The sequence below is a fragment of the Varroa jacobsoni genome, unplaced genomic scaffold (assembly GCF_002532875.2).
Source record: "Varroa jacobsoni isolate VJ856 unplaced genomic scaffold, vjacob_1.0 scaffold_74, whole genome shotgun sequence".
NCBI lineage: Eukaryota > Metazoa > Arthropoda > Arachnida > Mesostigmata > Varroidae > Varroa > Varroa jacobsoni.
Genome location: NW_019212976.1, coordinates 398,634 through 419,631, shown reverse-complemented (window position 1 = coordinate 419,631; position 20,998 = coordinate 398,634). Strand labels below are relative to the sequence as shown.

The following is a 20,998-nucleotide window of genomic DNA, read 5'->3' as shown; positions in this document are numbered from 1 at the left end:
TATATATATATATATATATTCAACATGTGCCTCTCCGTTTAAATTATTACCTACGATTATATTCAGATGGTGTTCTTTCGTAGAATCATATGGAAATCTAGACTTACGTTTACGTCGCCAGCTTTCTTTACGCTCGTTAGGAACCGTGAACTCCGTCTTTTCCGAGACTAGTTCAAAACCACGGTCGTTAATTCAAGAGTTGACTGTGTCATAGGTACTGTTCACACTGAAGTTTTTCAGTGTCTTAAACGCCAACGAACTTGGCTGAGTCTAGATGGTCCGGCTGCATGATGCCATCAAACCCTATATTCCAAAGAAGAGAGTCGAACACTAAGCCTTGAGGGACGCTTCTTGAGAAACGATATGTGGTGTGACCCTGTACCGTCTACCGCGTACTTTTTAAAAACTCGCGATGGCCCTTTGTTGTTAGGGCTTCTTATGTTGTCCTTTCATTATGACCTCGCTATATATCAAGTTGGGCGCTTTCAGCACCGCTAAGGCGGCACCTGTTGTCGACCTTCTCTTCATACACTCGTCTGAGATGTTCGGTGTCATTATCTTTAAGCAATCAGATAACAATATCATACTGCAATCTTATCAATCGCGTAAACACATCGGCCGGTAGGCTGACGGGTCATCTATGTTCTTACAGGGTTTGGGCAGCAAATAAGGTTTGCATGCTTCTACTCTGTGAAGAAAGATTATGCCATCCATATCTCATTCACAATCTCTACAAATAGACCCATATTCTGTTTCATTAATTCCTTAACCATGTTTTCGACGGCGCTGTCCGCCTCTGCCTATTGATGACTTCTTAAAGATTTGCTAGCCCCGAGTAATCGCTTTCTGTATCTAAGTGCCTGGAGTTTGGACAAGCCCTGGTAGGGAGACAGTAACATTTTCTTCATTAAGAATAATCTTCTTAAATTAACGCAATCTACGTTTCAATACCAGCGTTTTAACAGTATTTTGTTATGGGATTTTCTATGATTGTGATTCACCCTGGTTCACTTCTCTCGTTGACATTGCCGATCCCATCCTCGTCCATGCCGTCCTGTAATCTCGGACAACTATTGGTATTTTAGGGCATAAGATCGACGTTTGTATTATGGCAGCTATTGATGATGTACGTTATATACGAATGGTTAGAAATAGTCTCAACTTCCTGTTCAGCCGTCAAGGACGACCTTTTTACGGAATATTTTGCGGGACATTACCAAGGACATCACTGAGTTTTTTCAGAGTTAAATAACATCCAGCATAGGTGAATTACAATGGTATCTAATCAGAAGATCAGTCTTTAGACATTCTAGTTAGTTATTAAAACAATGAATAAAAAATGCATTTTATTCACCCCACGTTTTATTTTTAATAAAAGCAGAATATTTCGACGATGCCTGGAAAATGTCGTGACGTTTCTGGTAGTCAAACGTGCTTGTATATGCTGAACTTTCATGAACTAGGATGTCGGTTTGAAATGAAATTAAGGACTTGGCTAGTGACCGTGGCGGTTATCCTAGTTTTTTGTAAAATGACAATGCGAGTATGTACAGTCCAAATAAGTCTGTTTCAGTAGCCACTACTATTGACTATGCAAACGCTTACACCGACGATTGCCAGTACGCCATGGAATGAATTGGCTCAGCATGTAAAGTCCCATGCTTTTACAGTTACTCTTTGTTGTACATTTTGAACCAGTTCTGTGTGGGTGTTATGTTCAAGTCAAAAGTTTCGTATTTTCGTGTGATGTTACCTTTGCACTATTGCTTGTCATGTTAACACTCGATTTTGACCTGATATCGCCGCTTATGCTTGTCCTAAACTGTTTGCCACGTAAATTTTTTAGCCTATGTTTTCATGTCGATCTTTTTTTGGCCAAGGATCTCCTTTCTACGCTATAATTTCAAGTAAGTTTGTAATGTGTCGACGGTGCGTCCAACTTTCGAACTGACTCCAGCAGAGCTAGTGCTTTGACCTTAAGACTCATACAAAGGACAAAGAACATCATCGTAGATATGTGATTCTGAAAGTTATAATGTGCGACAATATAATAGTGACGAATACAAACTTCTATAAACAAGCTGCCCAAATTTTCCCTTAGCCAAAATTGCTTTATAAATAGTTTCCTTTAATTGATAGATGTCGTTACAAGAACGACTTTTTTTGTCTATTTACGACGAACATTTAATAAATATTGCTACAAAAAGTAGTGGCTCACGCACCACAGACTTTAGTATCTGGTCCACCAATAGCAGCAATACTGCGTGCGCGAACATACACTCGCAGCACATTCGCATTAACAGTGCGTAATTCTACTGTATTACGAGAGCCGAATTATTGCTTGAAATGGAATTACCGTTGTCAATTACTCACCTAAACTAAAAACGAAGCTATAAACCCAGAAATGACCCAATTAAGAATTTAAAAAATCATTCGGCAGAGGCAAGTTGAAAGTTTTACTGTGCTAGAATATGACAAAAATATGTAATAGTTGTTGAAACATTTAAGGTATCATAAGCTTAGCGTGGAAAGACCTTACCAAAAGGTGTTGAGATGGTCGGTAAGCCATATAGTTAGTTTTGACTTTCGGTAAATACCATATGATTCCTTTATAATGAACAAGCTTGCCATTGCACACACCTGTGATCAGTAGACGTCTAATTTACCTCCTTACCTTTCTCTAAAAAATTCTACATTTAAAATCCCGTTTATTATCCATTTATTACTTTTTTAACGATTTCCAAGCCTTCGGTTGTTTGATGACTAATCATTCATCAATCAATCTAGTCAATCATGTTCGTTCGTTTGATGCCACCATTTACTGGTGTAATGCACACAGTCAAAGACTTCTTCCCGAAAGGCTCATCGGTTTCCTCGTGTTTCACAAACAAGCTTTGTAAGCAATACATTATGAACGCTCTTACGCACAGAAAAGTTCTAGACGAAAGTATACGTACATTTCTGCAGCTATATGGTATTGCAGTCGGTTCACGTAAAATTCACTGATATATAATTTTCAAAAATAAATGCATTACCACGTAAAATTCACTGATATATAATTTTCAAAAATAAATGCATTACGCAATAAACGGATACTTGATCGGCAATAATGCCTGCCTTTTCTGTACCTTCTTACTATGATTTAAGGGTCTTTGTTCTCAATCGTTTCTGCGTCAACTATTTGCTTTTACGTACGCTTTCGACGTTGATAGCAATCATTCAATGTCACACTTTTTTTTCTTCTTCTCTTACACATCTTAACGCTAATGTAATCTGGTTAGGATTCACCTGGCGCTGGACGGACCTTCGCTTCAGATTCAGATGAACGACACTATCTTTCAGAGCCGGCAAGATACTGATAGATACGTAGGACCGCTGGTGAATAGTGCCAGTGTTGTAATCGCATAGCAGCCCTAGGACAATCGACCGCTACCACAACGAGGTACCTATGTATATATAATAACCAGAACAATGGTTTTACAGACTCCTCCACTCCTGTATCCGATTGTTCTCGTAAAGCTACAACTATATTGCAAATTTAGTTTTTGTTTATTTTTGACGTAGTATTAGCTACTACAGTTAATTGTGTTTGCATTTTAAAGCCGAAACAAGTGGCTACTGATTTTATCAAAATATTCCGTTGTTGCAAAAAATCCCATGACAAACCACTTAGCTTAACTTAAGAGTTCGCCAACATCACTATCCTTCTCACTTATTTCGCTTGGATTTGGTATCTGAACGTCTGTCCAGACCGAAGAAAACACATCACTCGGAAGGCATCTCTCAAACATCTTGGCAAGCTGGAAATAAAAATGATAGATAAGGTACTACAGTGAGCCAAAATGGAAGGAATCAATACAACGAGATTTAGGGCACATTCGTACACATCAGCTATGCTACAAGACTCCATATCGTTCTTATACTTAAGAGTTTGTCCTGCACTTGCCTTTACGGATATAAGAACATGACGAAACAATTGAAATCTAAGCTATAGTAATAATATTCTGCACAGGCTCCAGAGACCTACCTCTTCCACGTCGACTTCTTTAGGTGCATCTGGAAAGTGCTTCACACAGCTATCAGTATAGTGGTCTAATTCCAGCAGGCGTTTGGTAGATCCTCCGCATTCTTGTATTAGATCAAAATGATGAAGCGTGTTGTTAAGTTTGACGGGACAAATCTTCGTAATCTCCCGTCTAATACACGCTAACGAAGCATTAATTGCATTCTGAGATTAAAACAGTAAAACGACAATGTTAACTTCATGCACAGAATGCGTAATTGTGTCCATCCCTTCAGCCTGTTTTTTTTTTACATACTTTTTCACAATAAACCGCTACGATCTAAGCACGAAGGTACTTCTAAGCAGTACGATCGAAAACTTGATACTTATATTCCCGAACACAGTACCATCTGAGATTTCAGAATAAGTTAGTAAGCTGCACTTCCGAAGCGCGATCTTGAATATATCTTAGAGAACTCTCTCGTTGCTTCGAAGCCCTTCTACCATCAGCTTAAGGGCATTTAGTCTGCTGCTCTATAACAATATTGATATATATTCAAAATCGTGCTACTAGGCACCATTCGGATCGTTTGCACGACTGAATAAAATAAATGGAGCACATGTCTGTATTTCGACATTTTTAGTTAGCATCACTTCGTTAATTGAAGAATTTTTTTGTTTTCAATTTTGCCAGGCATTCTTAATCTTGCTCTAATTGTTGTATTATAGTTACATGCCATGCATTACAGTTTTGTAAGAGCAGGCGGATAGTTACCCGCTCGGTTTTGAAAAAATATACCCTAAATTACCTCAAGTTCTTCCTCGGACACTTTAGTATCCTGATTAAGGCTTCTCATAAAGCGTAGTAGGCTGATTGCGCGCTCCTCAGTTGTAGGGTGTGCATCATGAACTTGGGTTACTCGCCAGGCGCAGAAGCCGCACAGAATAGCTGCACACAGCGCTACAGAAGCTTTTGCATTCATGAGAATTGTTTGCTGTTGTTCTTCACTAATAAAAAAAAAAACAACTTTAGACGCTTATTATGAGCTAATAATCCAGAATAAATATTGTAAATCGCTTTACAACTTCTACTTACTTTACTGAAGTGATAGTAGTAAATGTAAGACAAAATTTAAAACTCCGTTTCAAGTCTGCGAATTTATCAATCTAACGCTTAATAATTGTTTTCCGCGGCTTCGGTGTAAAGTGTCAGTATAATTGCTAGATATTGCTCAATTAGAAGGGACTTACATTTAGCATCGAAGGTATTTCTTTTCGTTATCTCACAATCTTGGTTGACATTAGATGATTGATATTTAGAGTACGCATTTATCTATTTCGCTCTCTTGTACATTTTTGCTCATAATGGACAAGCCAGTTATGAGAATTAATTATTTTTTTATTGCTTAATGGTTACTCTATTGTGTGGGTGTGGTTTTAATTGCAAGCAAATGACTGATTTGAGGATAAACTACGTAGTCTGAATCATCCGGTGTGCTGAAAAGAGTAGTTTCGGTTACCGCACGATTTTTTCCAAGTTGACATGCACTTGAAGCGGGATACTAATTATGCAATAATTTGGTATCGTTGTTCTTGTTGTTGTTATTACTATCATTATCATTTTTTACGCTTTTTTGTTAATCACAATGTGAGATAAGGTATTCTAAGATTCCGACTACAGAAGCAGCGTTTTGTCTAGACATAGCTAGTGATAACAATTATCGGAAATATTATCCTGCAGGCCGGTACGGCAGAAGTTGTTTAAATGCGCTCAGCGGGACGAAACAATGCGCTTTGTTTTCCTACTAACAGGTGATAAGGTTTCTGACTCTTGAAGCCTGAAACTAATTAGACGATCTATCGATTCATGAGATAAGCGCATTTGCGTTTCCTACGGAATTATGGTGTTCCACGACCCGTCTGAGTTTAATTGCGGTTCTACGGTACCATAGAGCCATAGAATTTCAGGGTAGCTTATAGCTCTACTTTATAAAGTGATTTTTTGATAAACGCGTAAGTTTTGCGCGTTTTGTAAGCTTTGCTCATCTGAGCTTTTGGTGCAGCTGAAGGGGTGCAACGCACTCGAGAGAACAGCTTCTCTTTCTTGCTTACAAACTATGTTAAAACGTTTGCATAGCCAACCGACTCCAAAAAAACAGCCATGTGGAAGCCGTTGGGGGTCCAGTGCGGTGCTTTGCTGGGAGAAACAGGCAACGCATTTACTTTTCCTGTAAAAAAAATCTTAAGCAGTTAGGGGAACAACTTGTACGTGACAGAATCTCTGGCGGGCACTGTCCTGAAGTTTTACGGTTAATGCTTCACTGACCATTCGTCTGTTACTAAGCGCCTTATTAAGCTTTTTAGTCATAGAGGTGCTCCAGCAGCGATCATCTAGACTCATTTTTCATAACTGAGTATTTGTCTACTTACCCAGACTTGCGCAGCTTCTTTCACCTTTAGGCCGTCTTAGTAATAATGTTGTGTGATCACCCAATAATTGTGCCATGTTTATTTTCATATTAAATCTCTAGAGCTGTCGTAGTTGTTAGGGTTTCTGACAGTTATGGGAGCTTGTTTTACCACTGGCTGGAGTATATTAAGACGCGCACGTTTCAAAACCGTCGGCGTTATCTGAATGAACTGCGTGTACTTGCACAGGTGCTATAAGAAGCACATGCTGCTTTTTCAGTTGTGTTTGGGTTCAAACTACTTCTGAAGGGCGTCGACATAAGAGCGCGTTAAATTGAGATAAGCTCAATAACGTAAAAAAAAAACATACAATAGGATAATTATGGTGCTCCGTTCAAGTTGTGAGTTGTTTCTGTTTATTAAAGGCATTTCGAGGCGGTTGTGCAAACGGACGACAATGATAACCGGAACGGTTATTAGTAACAGTAATACGGGACTAACGATATTAGGAAGGTGCACCTTCACATCTGTGAAATTGGCGGATTAAGTTTTAAGAAAAAATAGAATCCCTATGAGATCATATAATTTTCTCTATAAAATCGGGCCGGTAGCATTCTAAACAATGTCCGCCGCTGTTATCTGCGGCAATGGATGTGCGTTTTATATTTAATGTGGTCGTAACTATTAGAGTCAGAGTTATGAGTGAATACGGCCTGTGCAAACGTTATAATATTCGATTTCTAGGTTTCTGATTCTGCTTGTTTTGATATCTCAGACACAGAAGCGGGAATGTTCAAGCCCGTCAGAGGCAGAAGCACGACATTTAAAATTCCTAATTTGTGCTTAAATCACTGATATTTATATAGGTTAGCCAAAGCAAGGTGTGTTATTTGTTAAGATCGCGAAGTTTGGTAGGATTTCAAGTTTCTAATACGATACAAAACAGAATGAACGTTCTTGTACGGGAAAAAAAACGTGCTTTTTTCAGTTCTCCTCCGTAGAATGTATGTCTAATGTTGTAATATTGAGTTCGACTATTATTCGAGAAATTAATCATATGCTATTGCGTTTTGTAAACGTCTTGTGACATCTCTCCGGCAGCGCGTTGCATCGAAAATTAAAAGTCCTAAATGACTAGATTTGGTAGTTTATTTAAATCAGTCTAGGTTTGAGCAAAAGATAATTTAAGAATTTCCGATTTTGAGTGAAGCCCTGATAAAAAAAAACCTATGTATATATGATAAGCGATTATGCGTAATTTCGTATCGCAAGCGTTTTTGTACGTTTTTGAGAACTGTACATATATATCTAATCATACTGAATATATACCTAATACAATTAAGCATTCAGAGTGGGTCGAGGAACTTGAGGCGTAATGGCTCAGTAATAATGCATGTAATTCGAAGAGTAAAACTGTAACTTAATATGGGCAGATAGAACGACATGTTTGTTTCACGAGTCGTAATTAGCGTTAGCAAATTCGGCTAATTTAAACACAAAGTTCTATTTACCGTTTCTATCGTGAGCGATTTTAAAAGACAGCAGCATCAAACCTGTTCGTTGAGGTATATAATATAAATGTCAAGTGCGTCGATCGTTTCCAAACTCGCCATGTCTATTAGCCTATGTCGAATGTAGTATGTCAAAGTAGCTGCGCGTGTGTACAAGCCCTAGATCCTACGTCATAACTTAGCATTGCTTTTATAATACAAATTATGTGCTGCATGCAATCAAATAAAGTTGTCGTTAAGAACGTAGGTTTACGGCTAGAGACGAATCAGCTTGCCGTCGGACCAAGCTAGGAGTTGGCTAGACAACAGCTATTTATATCGAAATAATCAGATCTAAACAACCTAATAATAAACGTATACAGCCAATATACTGATTTTCACTGCTCTCATTTTACAATAATGGCACCATAGTCGCCAAAAATTGTTCAGAACAATGATCAATGACAAAAAGTTAGTTGTGCTTAACTAATTATCTGTTGATATGCGCCTGTCTATCTATATATTTCGAATAGAATTTCTATGTTAATGTGCTCCGATCGGCGTTGAAGTCTTCTCCAGCCGTTATGAAGAGTACCTACTATTACGATAATACAAGTGGTGGTTTTCTCTGGATGAAGTTAAACTGCAAGTATTACGAGCACCTATACTTATATTGGTTGTTCGGTAAAACGCCAAAAACATAATACCTATTAGCGCAAATCGGCAGGGAGGCCTGGATCATATGTTACCATGCGTTATTCATCTCATAAAGCACACATGTTGAAGCTTTATTTCAGGAGCTGCTTTAGTAAGCACTTATTAAAATATAAACTGTACATGACAAAACTACTATATACATGTGCATTCACAAACCGTTTCAACAAGGCAACAATAAATAGAGAGAACTCCGCCTCATTTACATATTATTTATAATCATTTATATAACTCTGATTAATCTATGCGGTGACTATATTATCGTAAAAGAGTGCAATGAACATATTCCTATAACTGTCATCTGCATCTTGCAATATTATTCATTCATTACTGTTATTTTCCTAATTTGCCATTTCTGTTTCAATTCCAGTTAGAGTTCAACTGTAAGTCTATCATTTGTTCTGGCTGGATGTACAGCGTAATCTACCGAGCCATGTCGTATGATGGCTGAGTTCCACCGTTGCTTGTGAGTGAACTTATGATGAATATGTATATGTGTTATCGAGTTTCGTTATTCTACTTTTCGTATTGTATGATATCGTGTATACGAAGATTACGTTTTATTTTTAAGTCTCTGTGAGTTTTACGTCCAGTATTGCAGTTAGCCATTTCACCGTACGGCTGGCTCCCAGCGCGGAACGAACCGTGTGTCTATGTCTGGATACGGATCTAGACCATAGCGTGTTCCTGAGATTAGCAGGCAAATACGTTATGCACTAAGCTACCACAGAAATAAGAGATTTTGAAGTGAACTAACGTGTACCGTTCGAGCCACGCTTGAATATGTGTGGGTTGGGATCTTACCTAAGGCAACAGCATACATCTTAATCACTTCTGGTAAGTAGACCCCGGATGCTTTTTAATCAGAAAGAGCTTTTCCAACAGACTTATAAAGTAACGAGTAATACGCTTTGCGTAGGAGCTTTTGTCTTGTTCCATATTGAATATGACTTATAAGAAGCCAGTCCAGCACCATAAGGACACCGATGTCATTGAGACAGTCTTGTACTTCATAATTTGTCAGTCCATATATTCATGTATATATGAAGATAAAAAAAACTGATCTGGTTAAGTCCACTAAAAGCGAAACGTTATTCAAAGCTTGTTCAAACTGGCTCCTCCGTTGTAAGGATGCGCTGATTACACAAGCCATAGAACAGATCCTATGGCAGTCCATTAACAACGAGGGCAAAAATCCGTCACGCAGGCATATCAGAAAAGAACTGCTCAGTTTTTGTATAATATGCAAATGGCACTACATTGGTGTGTCAGATACGAGCATGCAATTTTCAAAGATAATGTTACTCTAACGGAAGAACAGAAAATAAGATCTCTGACTTAAAAATAAGACAAATTTCGGTTATATCGGACAATGTTTTAATGATTCTGTGATTTGTTGAAATCATGAGTATAACGATATAGGGCAGCTAGCTCTAAAGTATTGAATGCACAGAAAAACGGATGCTATCTTCTATACACGTGGGCAGCAGGTTTAATTAAGAGGCACATCATCACAAATCATACACCCAATACACCTTTCAAGTTGACAGCACATTGTTTCGACTCAGGAACACCCCACAGAAAACTAGTAGATATGAACAAAAACCTCCAACCCCATGCAAGCCGCTAGGTGCAACATACAAGAAAACACAGTGTTCCTTCGTTAGGCCACGATACCAACGTTGTTATTAAAGAGGACATTGTATTACGAAGATCTACGAATCCTCCACGAGGTCAATCAAAACGTGTAACACAAACGCTTGATTAAAATAGTCCATTACGAATGCTCTGGTATCGCAACGGTCCATTTTAATACTTCACTTAGGTCCCAACCCCCGAATACAATAATGATATACACAGTATCGACTAGAATGTATGGGATAGTTTAAACTTACGGAACACAAGGCCCGCATTGAGACAAAATGCTGGATTCGGTATTACTGTGATAAATAAAGAGACATTAAATAAACTCATATATGACATTGCATGCATATAACTTGCAAAAACAAATTGCTTAAGGTGTTTTATAATAGATTCCGAACAATGTGGAGAACAGCATCGAGAAAACTGCTGTAAAAGGTATCCAAACTATGGTAGAACACACCAGGAGATCCAGGTAGAGGTCATAAAAGTTAAAAATTAAAAAGTAAAAAAAAAAAAATGAGAAAGTATTTGATAAATAAATTAAAACAGACATGTTTTATTTCTGATTTAAACAAATGCACTGTAATAAAGTGACATGTTCGGGTGAACCTTGCAAAAAGAAAAATCTTTAGACAAGACCATTTTCGTACCATGTTTGTTTAAACTGTCGAAAAAATGGTGACGATTCTATGGAACTGGCATTTGTAACACCTTACGCACGCAAAATCTGCTGCTCTTGCAGTATATTGTCTGTTTTCTCTGGAAAATACGAGTGATCTTAGATCTCTCCCTCGGTCTGCAGACCATTACTACCCGCTGCCAACGTTACATTACATCGTTACCACATGGTAGAACATATTTCTCGATAATAGATTTTGCGAACACATATTTACAAATTGATGTTAATGATGAATCAAAGGCACTCTCAAAGGTCTCCATGGGCACACTTGGCTCCTATTTGAAAGAAAAGTAGTCTCAGATATTTTTCAGTTCATAAACGATGAAATTAGATCAGATCTGCATTCAGATAACAACATAGTTACCATTTCGGAACATAAAAGACCTGATGAGCTGCTCCAAGGAATTAAGGACGCCATATTCACGTTATTTAATCAACTCTTACTTGGCAAACGTGAGTTCCTTAAAACGTCAATGAACTGCTTAGGTTTGTTGTTGTTACAGCAGAAGCTCATCGACGACATCTGAAGGAGACTGAAACTGCTAAAATTAGAAATGTGTCAGAATTATAATCACGACTCGAGATGATTACACATTGTGCAGCGTTCGTAAATAAACTGGAAAATCTTCTTCAGGCGATTCCAAGTGAAGGTATTCGTCTGCATACAGCAACTTAAGAACGTACTTTTCCAATAATCGTAGCTCCAAAGACCAAGTATTTTAGTAGTACCTATATCTTTTATTCTAGCATATGTAATATGATGAGCTTAGCAAGCTTGTATGACTTCTGCTGTGTGTATTCCATTATTGTTTGAAAATGTTCAACCACATTAAGGTCTACAAATATATTTAAGCGAACCTGCTCAGTTTTACCGTTCGTTGGCAAAAATAAGCACAGCTAACCGTATCCGTATAACTACTCATCAATTCGTATTATATTTTTACGGCATACTCTTGCGCCCAGGGAATTTTACGATACGCTGTGTAAACCTTTTCATGATCTCTACGGGCGCGTATCAAGCGAAGTTAAACTGTTCCAATACTTGGCTTCCTATAGGTTACAAATTACTGGTATAGGCGAGATTGGATGGCTAGTGTATTATCGAAAACCGCACAGTTTGGCATTTCGTGCATCTATTGAAAACACATTAATGATCAAAGGACTGCGTGAAGCTCAGCTGCAGTAACACGTATATGAAGTACGACAGATGCTTGTCTATGTTCGAAAGTATCATATCTGGAACGTAACTAGCCTTGCTCTTAAATTTGGATAAGTGTGTTACAAGATTCAGAGGGCTGATTTTAATATCGGGTACAATTACGTCGCAAATTTGACCAAGACAAACGATCGGTCCCCCGCCTCCTTAGGTTATGTTGTCATAATTCGCGATCGTAATAAGCGCGTAATTTTTGATGGTTCCTAAATTATCACAGTACAGTACCAACGCAAAAAAACGAATTAAATATTCTGTCAGGCCAGTAATAAGGCGTAACAAACGAATTATTACATTTTTAGCTATTTGGCACATAAATCTACCTATACATCACTAAACCTTGTCGTATATATCTACTAAAACTTATTGTTATAACCAGTAAATTCTCGCATTCATTTTGCAAATTTATAAGAACTATATGCGCACTTATTATATACGTTCCTAGCTACTCGCTATACTCGACGGAGAAACAACAGCCGAGCAAGGACGTTTTTGTCTAAGAATCTTGTTTAACTTGAATATATTCCTTTTTTGTGCTGAAGTGTTTACAATATAACGCATACCTTGCTTTATTTCCAAAATTTGACAAAGCTTAAATTCTCTCAGATATAATGATACATGAAGTGTTACATAGCACAAAGCATTTTACATCACAATTATTGCATTATTATTAAAATCGTCATATAATTTCCTTTACTGTACTAACCATTGCTGAACCATAACTGTTTTCGATTGATTACATTCAGCTATGTCATAAGCACGTTTATTATTCAAAAAAATAAAGATATTATTAAATGTACAGAGAAGAACTTTAGAAAAAAATAGAGTGAGATTATAAATTAAGTCTAGTCAAAGGTTTCGATTCGTTCGCGTAACTTGACTACCAAAAAGTCTACCCATTATTATCACCAAACAGTACCCTCTTTAGACTTTATAAAATTATCTAAAATCGGAAGTCCGTCTTCTAATGCATACGTCAAAAGATGCGACAAATAAATAGTTGAAATATTACTAGAGAATAAAATATCGAGTCATAGGAGGAAAGCGAAAATTAAGCGAAACGTTCCATCAAAATTTTAACTAACAAAATTATAATGCCTTGCCTCGGCAGCTAGAACATCTAATTTAAGAAAAAGCAAAGGTTAAACAAAAAAAATATGTATATAGGCGAAAGGAAAAAAAAGTTTGAGATTTATTAATATAGAAAAATGTTTTATGAATGATATTTTGTGAAAACCGTCTACGCTCAATATTAAAAAGGCGCTGACTTCTGCATTGATTCTATAGATTTTAGGTAGCCGCCGTAGCTTAAATGATTTCCTACAGGTTTTTGTTCTTCAAAATTATGTAATTCACCTATATGTCTTTTTTGCGTAAAAGAGTTTTAAACAGATTGCTTTGCTGATGTTATGCGCACACATATTTAAGTGATAAGCCTATTGGCCATATGAGGTTAGTATGAGCCTTGAGAGACCTGCAAGACCTTATGCTGTCACTTGACGTTTAAAGGCCTCAACAACGCTGAGGCCTTTAAACGTCAAGTACAAATACACTAAAAACACTGATTTCAAATGCATAACGCACCATCTAGACAATCGAATTCTTTCATCTTTAATTTCAGAGTACATTGATGACTACCTAGATGTCATTAGATGGCATGTTTAAAGTAAAACAACATTAATGATCCGCATAAGTTTAAACATTTTATAAGTATTCAGCACATTTTTAAAGTAATTACTTTTTACATATTATAGGTTTTCTTCCGCTAGATATCTGGAAAGATATGCACTACATATAGCGGCAAAGGTAAATCGTACTAACAATATCACTTCATGTGACACAGATATATAAACAGTGTAACATATGAAACTATCGAGTCAATATTTATGCTTGATAATCTTCCTGAGAGACGCTTTGAGAGCGAGCTGCTTATCCCGAAAACTCCTCTTCACCTTAGCTCCGACTTTATGTTTGATCATATTATAGGTTTTGGTTTTTCGTTTTTGTTTATTGCTTAGCGAGGCGTACTCCGCCTTGGTTTGTTTGTACCTGCAAAACATGTCCACATAGTTACCCGTATTAATTGACATCAGTTGTATTTGATGTAGTTCGTTTAGTTTTTTTCATGAATTTGAGAAATATTTATCAGGCGATAGCCAAATACAGTTGACTGACTTGTTGTATAGCCTGTACCTTCAAAGAACAGAACAAATTATGTAAATTATGCCTATTTACTAAATGAATAAATTTAAAACTAAGTTACAGGGCATGTACATATAAAATAAAATAATATGATCAAGTATATACGCATACAATAATTTTAAATAATTACAACTTTAAATAATTAATAAATAACAAGTTTTCAGTGTTCAAAAGGAATGTTAAAGGCTAAGCGGCTGTTGAAAGTGAACAGTAGTTGATTCCTTACGATAGCCAAGAAGGCACTATTAATTTGTTGTCATGTTGTATTGTGTCGAGTAAATAGGCGGGTCAACTAGACTCACTCACCCCCCGAATTTCTCTCGGCCCTCACGACCGGCTTGAATAGAAGCCATTCTAGCTGCCTTGTCATTTTTGAGATTTTTTGACAATTTTTCGATGTCTCTTAGTTGTACTGTCTCTTTCCGTACAGTAGGATCCACAATCAAATTAGCCGTGCCTCCTTTAATATCATCTGCCGCCGGTATTTCGTTTTTTTTCTTCAGGAACCTGAAATATACCAAATCATACTGCTATTTTATATTATGCTTTTACAACTAAATTTATTAAGCACTAATGAGCTTCGAAACTAATACTTCACCAATCTCGAAGACTGCTAGCGATCTAATTCAAGTAGAACTTTTCTACTAAGCAGGCCATGAAGTAATTCAAATTCACTGTGCTCCAGTCATATATTGGTGCCGAAACACACTCAGATAATTGGTGTATCAACTTTACCAATTTAACGTAAAAATAATTTATCTGGAGATTTTACAGCAGCAGAAAATACACATGTGTTTTGATGGTAAGCATTAAGAATAGCATTTAAAATCGCAAAAATTCAGTAACATTTTTACCACTGTATTGGAACTATAGAAACACTATATTGCACACCATCTCACTATAGAGATTTTTTGCGTCAATTCTCGGCTAAGAGTGCGTCATATCTATTGAAACTTTTAGAACACTGCTACGGTACTTCATGAGTTGCGCGCGCCCGGCCGCGTCGCCACGTATATTTTACAACAGCTACACGCTTTTTTACACATAGTGTTACCTTTTAGGCAAAGCGGCATCGACCTTCTTGGCAAGCTGAACCTGGCGCACTTGAGCGAACTCTTTTTGAGATAAAATTCTTGTAGCGGAAATCAATTTGGCCTTCTCCCGTCGCTCCTCCAGACTTAGAACAGCCGGACTGGACGCAATCGATTTTTGGTCCTCATTATTAGCCACTCTGCCATCGGGCTCACCAGAATCTTCATCGTTGTCACTCAAGTCCTCATCACCATTGTCGCCATTACCACAGTCTGCATCTGCAGCCAGCGTCAGAGAACCTTCTTCCTCGCTATGGTCAACATCCACCTGTGATGGTGACCGGCAATTATAAAGTGCAATAGCAACGACAACATTATGCGCAAACACATTCACGAACACACACATTGCAGGTATTTTATTGTTTTATCAACCCATACCTTTAAACCCACGGAAAACGTCAAATCTTCGGAGAGAAGGACTGAACTTACCCATTCTCCACCGTCACTCTCGTCCGATGCCTGATCTTCATTGTTGTCATGGTCGTCAGCGCCGTCTACATTAAGCACTTCTGCTCCCGCCACGAAGTCAGCTGCAATAGTCTGGCCATACTTTTTCACATGTAGGGTTTCCTGTTGTTCGGCAGTCGGGCGAGCACGATATTTCTTTTTTAAAAGCTCTGGATTCACCTATATAAAGACAAAAATAATCAATGGGCTAATCAATATAAGGGTGCAACACTGCTCTCTTTTGAGGATCAGCACCTGAGATCACGCAGAATTTCGAGGTCCGAATAAATTAGATAGTATTGTAATAGAATAAACTGCGAATGATACAAGCAGAAAACACGACTACAAAGCTAGCTCTGCAACTGAGAGATCTGCAAAAAAGTACTACTAAAAAATTTAGAACCACCTTCACTGACCTGTCTGTATAGGGCAACGATACTTCGAGCAGCGGTGCTAACATTCTTATCTCGGTACCCCCTGTACATAACGAGATCGTGAAGAAGGTCTTCATCCATGGCAAGTGGGGCTCTAAGGCATATCTCCCTAATTGCATTCAAACCGACGGTCATCACTTCAACAGAGTTCCTCTCAGAGACGAAATTGTTTGCCACTGCACGGATTACTGGTTCGAGAGCATCTGGCGGAACTAGATCATGACAGGCTTGTGCGGCGTATTGGAGGATCTTGGTAACTTCGCGTTGTTGTGCCTGAATATATCTGTAACGCGATATTTTACCAGTTGCACTCGTTGTATATAATCATATGCTTACGTATCAATTCAGTTAAATGGATTTTTGCACACCAGAAATAGTCGTTGTTTTGGATAACTGAACTGGACTAGCATAGGTCCTATTCTCAATTGAAAAAACTACAGGAACAAATGTAAGTTTGTGTTTACCTTATGATTACTGGATAGAAATTGAAGACTATTAATTGGTGAACGCCAATTAGTCTCGAAATAAGGTTGAGAATCATAAGTTTAACCTCAAATCGCTCATTGAGTGTGCCGACTTTTTTAAGAAGCTTTTCGGCCATCGTCTGTGGGTCGTGAATGAGATGAAGAGCAGAAAAGTTGTAGCTTGGTGCCTTATCCGATCGTTTAGCCTTTTTTGCCGTTCTCTTGATATTTTCAAGCCATCGCTTCCGTTTGCGTGTCTTTTTGTTTATCCGATGCGTCAAAAGGGCTTCTTTGATATCGGGTGTATCCGACTCACTATCCGAATCCGAGGGCTGCTGCTCAATGTCTTCATCGGTTCCTACGATCGGTTCCAGATACATCCAACATTTTATGTTATTATGTCTATCACTTAATTTTGTTATGACAAATCATCTATACTTTGCGTCGACATTTGCTTTTACAAATGCGCGTATTTAAGAATATTTCTGCTACTGCCACTCAACCCTTGGTAGCCGCAACTGCAACAATGACGCACTATTGTCACTTGTACTATAATGACCTCACTACGACAAAAGTATGATGAGCGATGAGAACGTACGATGAATACTACATTTAATTCATTCATGCATCTGAGAGCTCCATGTATATATATAGAGCCCTCACTATTTAGGTCAGCAGTTTCTGTCGAGTACGCTTTATGCTAGTAGTAGTAATTTTCTTTTGTTTACAAGCGTGTCTGTAACCGTATCAATCAGTGTTAATGGGTTGACAATCTCAAATTTGATCACTAGATGGATAGATAAGTCTGATAAGAATGGATTGAGTGCAAGATGTTTCAGTAACGACGATACTCGCTCATCCATCAAGTGCTACCTTCCTAAATAAATGGCCAGGGTAGACTACACATGGAAGCTAGCATATCATAACAGTACTCGCACTGCTACCAAAAACGCGAATTTTGCAAGTTAGCTTTTCTGAACAAAGCTGTACAAACTCTTGACACGAACTTTTCATACGTATTACTATTATTACAACCCATTTAGCACCTTTTTCTACCTATTCATAAAAAAAAAACTAATGACTGTGTTCTCCACAAGCCGCGTATTTTATCAGAGTCACTATCCGTATCCGAGCATTGCTGCTCAGTGTCTTCGATTCTCCTGTCCCTAAGAATGGTTCCAAATATCTTAAGTTAACATTAAGTGGTTTGGCTACGTACCTAGGAAGAACTTGACGGCGGTAGCCATTACTTTCAGCTCGGGATGAAAACATGCCGCCGCAATGACGTTAACCGTTTTCGCATCATTCCACACTTGTTTCTGATATAAGGCAACAACACAATCAAGCGACTGTTTTGCTGCCTGTGTATCGCTATCCTGTAGTGAGAAAGAACGTCAACGACCTAACCGTTACCGCTACCATTTCGATAATGTTGTGACGTCTACCTGCCCCTGATGACTGAAAATAGTTTAGTGTTTATATGATAATTATAGTGTTTTATCACAGTTTAACCATACGTTGCTGTATGGCGATGCTGCTGTAGCGATTTACCGTAGGGCAGGTAGTAGGTTTGTTTAATTAAGTGAGCGCTTCTAAAAGCCGCTAGTGCGATGGAAACATCTGATGTTAAAAAACTGTCAGGACGTACGTTGAGAACGGTGAACATGAAGTTCTGTAACGTGTTGTTTAGCTTAGTTGATTTGGTTCTCCGATTAGTGTTCTTAATGTCAGCAACGATATGCTGTTTCAAGAATTCGCGAAGATTTTTATCGAACTTTACCCGGAACATACCGAAAAAAAGTTCAAGTATAGGCAGTGGTTCAAGGAGACCCTTATTCCGAATCATGATCAGAGCACGGCAAATGCACAACCTGAAATTGATGTTGTCATTGAACTTCATTCACGTTCCACTAAAAGGCTGCGGTACAATACACAAATATCTTTGTATTTTATATATATCTCAATATATATATAGCTCAATATAAATTAGATATAATTTATACTGAGCTTGTTTGGCCTATAACTGCCGATTACGTGTATAACCCGACGCATTTTTGATTTAACTCAACGGCACAATGTTGCGTCGGGCGATGACTTAGTCAGTTAGTGCCTTCGCTGACTGACTGTTATTACTGAAACATGCTCCCTTTAAACTGCACGTATGTCATATGTATTGTATGTATATGAATATATGTCACGTGAATAAATATCACAAGAAGAATACTTGAGGAAAAGCTCGAAGAGTTGTATATACCTTGAATCAGGGGTGAAAAGCTGTGCTTGGCTTTTCAGTAGTTCCATACAATCGCGAATAAATTCATCTTTAAATTCGTAATATTGGCACACATTGGCCAAGAACACAACCAGCTCCTCGAACTTTTCCGATGTGTACTCTGACGGTTGCGAATACAGTGCGCGGTAATGCGACCATTGTTGACGGACCTACGGTGCCAAACAGTAGTATTATACATCATTATTTGTTCATTGAAGGCACATAATGCTGTTTAAAATATAAAACAAACGAATATAGAGGAAAAAAAGTAGAAATAAGTATATACTGAATCGTCAACAAATGTACACTTGCAAATAAACAATAGCTTACTTTTTTGTTTCAAGTAGCCATTGACTATTGTGAATTTTCGAAAAATATCGTACGGGAGCTAAGTCTGCAAAAAACGCATTCTCCCACTTGAAGTGAAAGTCTAACAAGATTGATATAATGGAGAGACAATAACTCTGAGCAGTTGTCATCAGTCCCATAGAACTAGTAAAGTTAGAAAAAGAAAAAAACGGTTTGCAAACAGCAAGTATAGCATGCTGCAACAAATTTCCTAACGTGGGGTATTCTTATACACATTTTATATGCAGTTGGTTATCTGCAATATCATAATTGATTTCAATTGATTTTCAAACTTTACCTCATCATTGTAGGAAGTGGGATCCCTCTTGACAAGGTTCTGTAATTGTGGCAAAGAATGCGCCAGCTTATTGTTGCGACGGACTTTCATTTTAAGTTACTACTCTGACAGCACAGCAAGGTTTCCTGGAGGGCAAAAAAAATTAAGTCAAAATTTGTCGTTTGTGTGCATCCACCGATTGATAATTTTATACCGTCCAAAAGCAAATCATAATTATTTAGTAGTACTACAGCCCTTTGCACTATGCCTTTTCTATTGATACCCTTGAGAGGACGGAAATACACGAGGCACGTCTCTTCTGAATATCGAGACCACACTAAACACAAACCAATTATGCCAGCTGATGTATTCATTAACGATCCAAACACAAAGTAACAAAAATTCAGGTTTGCAAGAAGTTCGAGCGCCACCACGTTCCGAAACTACTGCCTAAATGTGCAAGCCAAACAACGAGATGCTGAAAGCACGCACATTTTCTATAGCTGTTGCTGTATATAAAACATTTGGTTTTGTTTGTCGGTATCTATAATTAATACGCTGAGATATATTAGGAAAATAGCTACGATTTGGAATTATATAAATTAAGGCAAAATTCGACATTTTTTTCAGCAATTAACTTCAGCGGAAACAAGTACTGAGGAAAGGAGCAGATTGTTGTGATCAATAGAGCTGTTCCCGCTCAGCACAGCCGCAAGGGTAAGCTAGTATCATCAGCGGTCGAGAGGTCGATTTGCGGAGTGGTGCAAACCAGGAAAGCTTGTCGAAATTTAATCATGGCAAAGTGGACTGAGCTCGCTAAAATCTGGTATATCGTTGTGCTAACTAATTTATGTGCTAGCTAGAGAATTACCGATACAGTTTCAAATTGAAATTAAACGGTGTCCTTACGTAATGTGTTTGTGGCCAAGATTCACGCAGGAGTTACAGACATTTTTTACTCGGATAAAAGATATTTAGAGGCACTGCAGCCCTTATAAATGATTATTATTATTATTACTATTAGACCGCTTCCGACAATGAACATTTTAATGAGTTAATTTAAAAGCATTTATCGTACAAAGGACTAGTTTACTCTATTTGCATGCTTAGCACTTTCCATTGACGGACTTTAGCATAATTATTTTACACTTGGTTGATGGTTAGCGACCTTTTTTGGCGAAGTTTTGTATCAAGCAATGCAATCAGAGAACACCTTAGGAATATTTTTCTTTGAAGTGAAAGTCAAGATAAAGTGGAGGGTTTTATACCAAATACCGTATCATTTAGACGAATTTTAAAAATAATTTTTGC

General features: G+C 37.8%; 3 protein-coding genes across 5 annotated transcripts in view; all 3 read right to left on the bottom strand.

Moving 5' to 3' along the window:
- Nucleotides 1–504, bottom strand: part of LOC111262602 (insulin-like growth factor 1 receptor) — an 80,093-nt gene extending 79,589 nt beyond the window's left edge. The window contains exon 1 of the mRNA XM_022836997.2: nucleotides 108–504. The gene's annotated coding sequence lies outside the window, so the exon portion shown is untranslated. The remainder of the gene's footprint in view (nucleotides 1–107) is intronic.
- A 2,753-nt stretch (nucleotides 505–3,257) lies between these two features.
- On the bottom strand, nucleotides 3,258–5,358 carry LOC111262626 (uncharacterized). The gene is made up of 4 exons (XM_022837023.2): nucleotides 5,255–5,358; nucleotides 4,813–5,011; nucleotides 4,028–4,228; nucleotides 3,258–3,800 (listed from the first exon to the last, which is right to left on the bottom strand). Exons 2-4 carry the CDS (start codon nucleotides 4,984–4,986, stop codon nucleotides 3,675–3,677), a joined length of 501 nt encoding a protein of 166 aa, XP_022692758.1. The 5' UTR covers nucleotides 4,987–5,011; nucleotides 5,255–5,358; the 3' UTR covers nucleotides 3,258–3,674.
- A 7,956-nt stretch (nucleotides 5,359–13,314) lies between these two features.
- Nucleotides 13,315–20,136, bottom strand: Mys45A (SDA1 domain containing protein Mys45A). Of its 3 annotated transcripts, none has more exons than XM_022837252.2 (11): nucleotides 20,037–20,136; nucleotides 19,709–19,833; nucleotides 19,045–19,232; nucleotides 18,439–18,661; nucleotides 18,010–18,166; nucleotides 16,791–17,148; nucleotides 16,309–16,609; nucleotides 15,875–16,072; nucleotides 15,409–15,713; nucleotides 14,661–14,861; nucleotides 13,315–14,201 (listed from the first exon to the last, which is right to left on the bottom strand). In XM_022837252.2, exons 2-11 carry the CDS (start codon nucleotides 19,796–19,798, stop codon nucleotides 14,030–14,032), a joined length of 2,193 nt encoding a protein of 730 aa, XP_022692987.1. In that variant the 5' UTR covers nucleotides 19,799–19,833; nucleotides 20,037–20,136; the 3' UTR covers nucleotides 13,315–14,029. The 3 variants fall into 3 exon arrangements, with proteins under 3 accessions (XP_022692987.1, XP_022693005.1, XP_022693010.1); XM_022837270.2 differs by lacking the exon at nucleotides 20,037–20,136 and adding an exon at nucleotides 19,971–19,986; XM_022837275.2 differs by lacking the exons at nucleotides 19,045–19,232; nucleotides 20,037–20,136 and having other exon boundaries at nucleotides 19,709–19,731.
- Nucleotides 20,137–20,998: the final 862 nt, after the last annotated feature.